Source organism: Colletotrichum tamarilloi (assembly GCF_030869305.1).
Source record: "Colletotrichum tamarilloi strain Tom-12 chromosome Unknown Scaffold_1.1, whole genome shotgun sequence".
In the NCBI taxonomy this organism is placed as follows: Eukaryota; Fungi; Ascomycota; class Sordariomycetes; order Glomerellales; family Glomerellaceae; genus Colletotrichum; species Colletotrichum tamarilloi.
The window spans coordinates 1,379,872-1,387,600 of NW_026849384.1; the positions used below are offsets into that span (position 1 = coordinate 1,379,872).

General features: G+C 53.2%; 2 protein-coding genes across 2 annotated transcripts; both read left to right on the plus strand.

Annotated features, from left to right (window-relative positions):
• Nucleotides 1-656: 656 nt before the first annotated feature.
• CTAM01_00457 (carbon-nitrogen hydrolase) lies at nt 657-3,823 on the plus strand (the record flags this gene model as incomplete). The annotated part of the gene is made up of 12 exons (XM_060516508.1): nt 657-710; nt 803-880; nt 950-1,342; nt 1,417-1,926; nt 1,986-2,058; nt 2,124-2,599; nt 2,666-2,688; nt 2,742-2,755; nt 2,989-3,116; nt 3,271-3,514; nt 3,575-3,622; nt 3,696-3,823. 12 exons carry the CDS (start codon nt 657-659, stop codon nt 3,821-3,823), a joined length of 2,169 nt encoding a protein of 722 aa, XP_060389134.1.
• Nucleotides 3,824-5,238: 1,415 nt separating this feature from the next.
• On the plus strand, nt 5,239-6,470 carry CTAM01_00458 (uncharacterized protein; the record flags this gene model as incomplete). The annotated part of the gene is made up of 2 exons (XM_060516509.1): nt 5,239-5,916; nt 6,000-6,470. The coding sequence occupies 2 exons, from the start codon at nt 5,239-5,241 to the stop codon at nt 6,468-6,470; spliced, it is 1,149 nt and encodes a 382-aa protein (XP_060389135.1).
• Nucleotides 6,471-7,729: the final 1,259 nt, after the last annotated feature.

Below are 7,729 nucleotides of genomic sequence, written 5' to 3' on the forward strand. Positions count from 1 at the left end.
ACTGGCAGGGGTTCGATGCAGATACCCTGCCGCCCTGCGTATCTTCCTCTTCTTGTCCTTCATGTGAGACGTATGAACAGCTTTAGATGATTTGATGGTGCCTTTTTCTTGAGCAAGTCAATTGATTAACTATTTATCATAATTTGAGGGTTTTCATAAAATTTGCACGAGACAAGAGAACAAAGTTGTCGTATTGGTGACTAGGTCTGGAGAGAAGTTACTCCACGATAGATAAGCGGCGTTAGGGCGGCCGGGTACCCGGTGCCGTGGTGCTAACATCCGATAGCGCACGAGGGGTTCAACACTTCCCGCTCAAAGCTCATGTTCGTCTCCAGCCGACCTAAGCTTCCACCTATCCGAGACTTCTCCGAATAAGTCGGTTGAGAAGGGCATTGAGGTCTTTTCAACATCAGGGACAAGACTGTAAGCACTTTTAAAACTTCTCGAAGGCTTTTCCCCACAAACAGAGGCTCAGTGAATTCATCCGACCTTTAGATGACTCATCTCATACCCCGCGGTGATTTACTCTTATACTGACTGCCGCCAAGTTCGTGCAGGTGCACTAAAGGTAAGATATCATGCGTCACAAAGTCTCTTGTCAACTTCAAGGCGACAACTAACACATCGTTGTGTCCAGATAACTCGAACTGGTCAACATGGGACATCTCATCACTGTTGCGACTTGTTCGCTGAACCAGTGGGCATTGGACGTAAGGTTTCCGCAACTAACATAGATGAAGTGCCATTCATACGACCCCTCATCTATGCTTAGGAGGCAGATGCTGACTGGAATCACATATAGTGGGAAGGAAATGCCGCTCGAATTGTTGAGAGTATTCAAAAGGCAAAGGCAGCTGGAGCTCGCCTGCGTGTCGGTCCCGTAAGTATTGTGAAGCTCCAACTACGATACAGCATTGCAAGGATGCGCTAGAGTCTAACACCACCGCAGGAACTGGAGATATGCGGCTACGGATGTCTCGACCACCTCCTCGAGCAGGACCTCTACCTACACTGTTTCGAGATGCTTCGTCGCATCCTGCTCGACGAGACCTGTCACGACATCCTCCTCGACATCGGTATGCCCGTGCAGCACCGCAACCAGCGCTTCAACTGCCGGGTGCTCTGCCTCGACGGCAAGATTCTCATGATCAGGCCCAAGATGTGGCTCGCTAACGATGGTAACTACCGCGAGATGCGCCACTTCACGCCCTGGATGCATCCCAGACAGACGGAGGAGTACCATCTGCCCCGGATCCTCCAGGATATCCAGGGGTCTACCCACGTCATCTTTGGCGACGCCGTGGTTTCCACCCCCGATACGTGCTTTGGAGCAGAGACCTGTGTAAGTTCATCAGAGGCCACGACGGTTCATTGGCTCGGTGTCCATGGAAAATGAGCTGACATGCTCGCCCACAGGAAGAGCTCTTCACGCCCAACGCCCCGCACATCGCAATGAGCCTCGACGGCGTGGAGATCATCACCAACTCCAGCGGCTCACACTTCACCCTGCAGAAGCTCGACACTCGTCTCCAGCTCATCATGGAAGCCACGCGCAAGTGCGGCGGCGTCTATCTCTACGCCAATCAACAGGGTTGCGACGGCGACAGGCTGTACTACGACGGCTCCGCCATGATCTTGGTCAACGGAGACGTCGTGGCCCAGGGGTCGCAATTCAGCCTGAATGATGTTGAGGTCGTCACGGCCACTGTCGATCTTGAAGAAGTTCGCGCCTACCGTTCGGCCATCTCTCGCGGTCTCCAGGCTGCGCGATCTGATGCCAAGTATCAGCGGATCCAGACTGCTTTTGAGCTTAGCTCCGAGGACGAGGACGCGGATATCATGATCACCCCTTCGCCCCCTATCAAGCCCAAGTATTACTCGGTTGAGGAAGAGATTGCTCTATGTGCTGGCTGCTACCTCTGGGATGTGAGTTGGGCCAAGTACTCCTTTTCTATATGCCCGGCTGACCCAACTCCCCCTATTAGTATCTCCGCAGATCCGGAACTGCAGGTTACTTGGTACCCCTGAGTGGAGGAATCGACTCTTGCGCCACAGCGAGTACGCCTTTCTCTCCCTTCGCCAGTCACCCCTGAAATCAGTCGCCACTGACACCCCTTTCACAGCAATCGTCTTCTCCATGTGTCGCATCGTAATGAAGGCCGTAGAGGAGGGTAACGCCCAGGTAATCGAGGACGTCAAGCGCCTGGCAAAGTACGACGGCGAAGGCGTGCTCCCCAAGACGCCCCAGGCCCTCTGCAACCAAATCTTCTCAACCATCTACATGGGCATGAAAACGCAGAGCTCCGTCGAGACGCGTCAGCGCGCCAGGGACCTCGCCGAAGCCATTGGCAGCTACCACATCAACCTCGACATTGACGACGTCTACAACGCCCAAAAGAGCCTCGCCGTCACGGCGCTCAACTTTGAGCCGAGGTTCAAGGTCGAGGGCGGGACGAACCAGGAGAATCTGACGCTTCAGTGTATCCAGGCGAGAATCCGCATGGTGACCGCGTACGAGTTTGGGCAGCTTCTTCCCACGGCCCGCGGACGACCTGGCGGTGGCGGTCTGCTTGTTTTGGGCAGTGCAAATGTCGGAGAGGTGCGTTTGCTTTGCTTTGATACCCACGTACATCCCCGCTTTGCTGTCATCTAACAACTGCCACAGTCCCTCAGAGGCTACTTTACCAAGTCAGTGATCCAAATTTGACGACAGGGAGTGACTCATGCTAACTAATTTCTAGATATGATTGTTCCAGTAAGCTTTCATATCCGCCACATTCTATTCACGGGAACTAGTACCCCACATCACTTTAAGAGAAGTCTGGACTAGTCCGTCTGCGTGTTATTCAACAGTACCGGTATCCTACTCCCTGCCTACATCCTGGTATCATTGCCAGTACTAGCAAGGGAGCAAGGACTGCATGACGACTCTACAGCATCGGAGGAAGTCTACCTTAACTCCATGCCTGACTGACACTCAAAATCTAGGTGCGGATATCAACCCGATTGGCTCCATCGACAAAGCCGACCTCAAACGCTTCATCGCGTGGGCCGAAAAGGACTTCAACATCCCGTGTCTCCACGACTTCCTAACGGCGGTCCCGACCGCAGAGCTTGTACGTGATATACCCGCTAGCCCCTCAAGCCCCGCCCGCTGAACGCGCAAGAGCTGCGGCTCAACTCATGCGCCAGCATCCTCCCTTGTCTTGACAAGAAAAAGACTTTGCGGGGACAAACAGCCTGACTTACGTGATCACAATCGCATTGTAGGAACCCATCTCAGAGACCTATGTACAGAGCGACGAGGTGGACATGGGCATGACCTATCAAGAGCTGACCATCATGGGCCGCCTCCGCAAGGTGAACAAGCTGGGCCCGTACGGCATGTTCCAACGCCTTGTCCACGACTGGAGCGTCGACCGCAAGCGTGGTCCCGATGATGATGCTCCCGCGTACGAGCCTAGCCAGACGGCCGATAAGGTCAAGAAGTTTTTCCACTTTTACGCCATCAATAGTGAGTTGTTCCTGCCTTGTGAGACGATCGCTGTTAGGTTGTTCTAACTTTGGCGAACAGGACACAAGATGACGACGCTTACACCGGCTCTTCACTGCAATGACTACTGTATGGCAGCACATCGCAACCCAGTTTCTTTCTTTTCCCTCGGTTTAGTAAGTCACTGACTGGTCGATAATAGCACCCGACGACAATAGGTTCGACCTCCGACCCTTCTTGTATCCCCCCTTCTGGAAGAGCTGGAGTTTCAAAAAGATTGATGCGGAGCTTGCAAAGATTGAGAAGCGGAGGGCAAAGACCAAGGCATAAGTGTATTCGTAGTCTGTAGTCCGCAGTCCGTAGCCCCCCCTGCCTTGAGGTAGAGAATGATGGAGGCATAGTCCGCATGGTTCCGCATGGAGAACGAGGGGCCCTGTAATTCTTATGGGTCCTCGCACTCGACCCACAGCGTAGGGCTAGCGTTCCGGCGATCGAGGTGGAAACAGATTCCTTAAGGGAGAGAAGAATTGCGCTAGAAACAAGATGCTGGGTCCATACCACCCATAGACTCCATGGATCCCGCGGTATCGTCGGACCCCGAATCTAACAAAATTCCCCGAACACTGTATCACAGAGTATAATGACCAGAAGGACGCGTGGAATGAGGCTCCCTATTCGTTGTTTGGACTCTCCTACGGACCACCTCTGTAGAGCTTGTTCGTTACGGGCCACGGCTCCCACATGCCGGCTGCTGGCTCCCCCCTTCCCGCCCTTCCATAGTCTACCCCACATTTCCCGACTACAAGCCTCCGGCAGAGCGCCGGCTGTCCATCCGACTATTACCTCACTTCGGATCCGGAAAGTCCATCACTGCCCAAACATATCAAGTGCGATGTGGCCAATCAGCGGTTCTGAGATGGTAATTCTCTCCAGGTGGGGTGGGTGGCTCCGGGAGGAACCCATGTCAACATGTACTTCATATACACGGTGGGATTGAATAATAGGCTCTCGAGTACGCGGTAACGCTCTCACGATGCGAGATTCCTTGCACAGTCCAGCCCTCCTGCCAAGACTTCTAAGGGGCAGGGTGACGTTTGTTCCCGTCCCCATCTCCCCGTCCTCCCTTCGAAAGCGTGGTTGTGATGGCTAAGCATGTGAGCTTATTGGCCAACACGGTCGTGGCTCCGTCTGAACATGTCCTGCGGTGTGTAAGTTAAGGTAGTCAGTGAGGTCGATTTAGGATGTGGACCATAGCTATGTGCGTATGCTTTTCTGTGAAAGGGGGGGAGAAACATGGAGATCTGCAAACGTCAGGAAAGGGCAGTGTCTTTTTGTTTTTCGCTTCCTATGTGGCGGGAGTTCATCCGGAACATGGCAAGGTTCTCATAGTCCACTTTGGAGGAGTGGATGAACTTTTGCTTCGACGGCAGCGGAATTGTAGTGACGATGTACGTGACGACGACGGGTGACGACTGGGCGAACAACGCAGAAGCAAGCATCGCCAAAGTGGGAGACAACGGAAAAGGAGAGAGAGGCCTCTTGAACCAGATGGAAGTATATAAGGATCGTCGAATCACCCTCGACGAGAGAAGAGAAGAATGAGACATCAGCAATCCAAGCATTGATAAGCTATCACACAGATCTTTCCCAAACCTGTACTCTCTTTCACAGTCTCACGACTCTTACTCACTCACTTATACAACGAAACCACCACTCTTTCCCCCCAAAGACAACAACAACGAACAATGCATCCCGCCGTCCTCCTCGTCCTCACCTCCGCCCTCCTCGGCACCGCCCACCCAGGCCACCACGAAGAAACCCACCCCTCCCTCCTCGCCTCCCGCCACGCCCACCACGGCCTCGCCCGCCGCGGCCTCGAAGCCTGCTCCTCGTCAAAGGTCTACCGCGACCTCCAAGCCCGCGCCCTCGTCCGCCGCGCCGACGCCATCGCCTACCACCGCGCCATCCGCAAGCGCGCCACCGACAGCGCGGGCGTAGGCCACAACCTCACCTCCTCGCACGTCGGCATCGACACCTCCACCGCGTCCGCGGACCTCTTTGGCTCCAACCACACCTGCATTCTCGACCCGGAGGGCGAGATTGGCCCCTTTTGGGTAAAGGGGGAGCACCTGCGCTCCGACCTGCGCTCCGACCAGGAGGGCGTGGATGTCGTTCTCAACGGGCAGTTTATCGATGTCGAGACGTGCGAGCCGATTACGGATTTGTACTGGGATCTGTGGAACTGCAATGCTACGGGCGTCTACTCTGGCGTGCAGAGTTCCATGAACGGCGATGTGAATGACGCGAGTAACCTGGATAAGGCGTTCCTTCGCGGTATTCAAAAGACGGACGCCGATGGTGTGGTGCAGTTTACGACCAAGTTCCCCGGTCACTATGATGGCCGCGCGACGCATCACCACATGGTTAGTTCTCTCTCCAGAGAGCAAAATCCTCAACCTCTTTTCCCCAACCAGAGGGCATCTTATACTAACACACGCAAAACCAGGTCGCTTTCCTCGACGCGACAGTCCTCCCGAACAACACCCTCTCCTCCTCCCACGCAGCCCACATCGGCCAGCTCTTCTGGGACCAAGACCTCATCACCGAGGTCGAGTCCCTCTACCCCTACACCCTCAACACCGTCGACGTGACCCTCAACGCTGACGACCACGTCGTCACGAGCCAGCTCGGCTCCAACGCCGACTCGGACCCCTTCTTCGACTACGCCTACCTGGGCGATGACGTCGCCGACGGACTCTTCGGCTGGATCACGATCGGCGTCAACCGCTCTGCTTCCTACGAGACCAGCTACGATTTCGAGTTGACCGAGGCGGGTGGTGTCGCGGTCGAGGGCGAGTCGGATGGTGGACTGAGTGGTGACATGCCCAGCGGTGGAATGCCTAGCGGTACTGGTGCTTTCAGCGGTGGTGCGCCGGCTGCTACTTCCACTGCTGCTGCGACTGCTGCGTGCGCATAAGTGGTGGAAAGTTGCGAGGCTTTCGGAAAAGGGGCAATGGGATGCTTTCCTTAGGGGAGGAAATTTCCTGCTGGTTGGATATTACACCATTCTCCTGCCTTCTCTAGATCTTCTATATTTCTTATCTGATGTCAAATTTCCTCAAAGTTGTTAGATGTGGTTCGTGAGTCTTTTCATGACCAAAGTGTTCATGTTAGAAGAGCAAATATGTTGAATTTCGGTTGCCATTTTGATAAATGGTAATTCCATGAAAGCACCTCATTCTTAGTATATGCACTCGACTCGATTGGCTGCTAGGACTGACGTTGTAGAGATCCAACTTTTTCACTCTTTCATCTGATAATCCAATATCACAAAAGTTTGTCCATGTCAGATACCTGCACATAGTTTCGAACCCGAAGAGTCAAACAGTACGCTCTTTACAATGATACTTGTCGTCCACTGAAGCAACTCAAACTAGAATAATCAAGACATGATAATTAGACAGACTTAAGATCCTGACATATGCTAACCACATGAAATTTGTCAAGATTCCCAGGCTACGCGAGAGAAACCCCTTGGCCATGCGCGCTGGGATCACGTATCCGAGCACAATGTGTTACCCGTACAACTCATTGAAATCGATATCGATTGATATTTCAGTATGACCTCTATACGACTACTTCTCACAAACTACACTGAAAGAAGGAAAACGGCCAGTGTTGTTGCAAAGACATTGCCGCCTCGACTATACGGAACATGTTGAGATGAAACTTCTGTCGACTTCGCAACCCGATAACTCAAAGCACCAAAGTACAGTACTATTGTCAAAATAGTCACAAGACGTCGAAAGAGAATTGCGGGTGTCATCCGTTCCACAATCCTCCCGAGCAAAGTCAGTGGAGACACAAGACATTGCTGCGCTGACGATTGTTTCTGTGTTCAATTCCCGCCGGGATTTTTTTGCTTCTTGCACCATCTAGCGATGAAAATCTTTGACTAACCCATCTTACCTATTTTGTCTATGCAAAGGCAAGGGAGGAATTAGTCCCGAGGCAAGCTCCCAGTCCCACGCTGGTTCCGAATAGAAAGGGAGGAAAGAATCTGTAGCGGGACGAGGGGTAACCAGTGTCGGAGAAAACACTTCCAGATGGCTTGCGCCAGCCTCAAGGCAATTTTGATACTCTGTGTCTCGGTAGAGGGATTCCGCGGCAAGTCGAGCAAGTCGACATTGAGAAAGTCGTAGCTGGGCGAGTCCAGCTATCACATTCTCCACATAG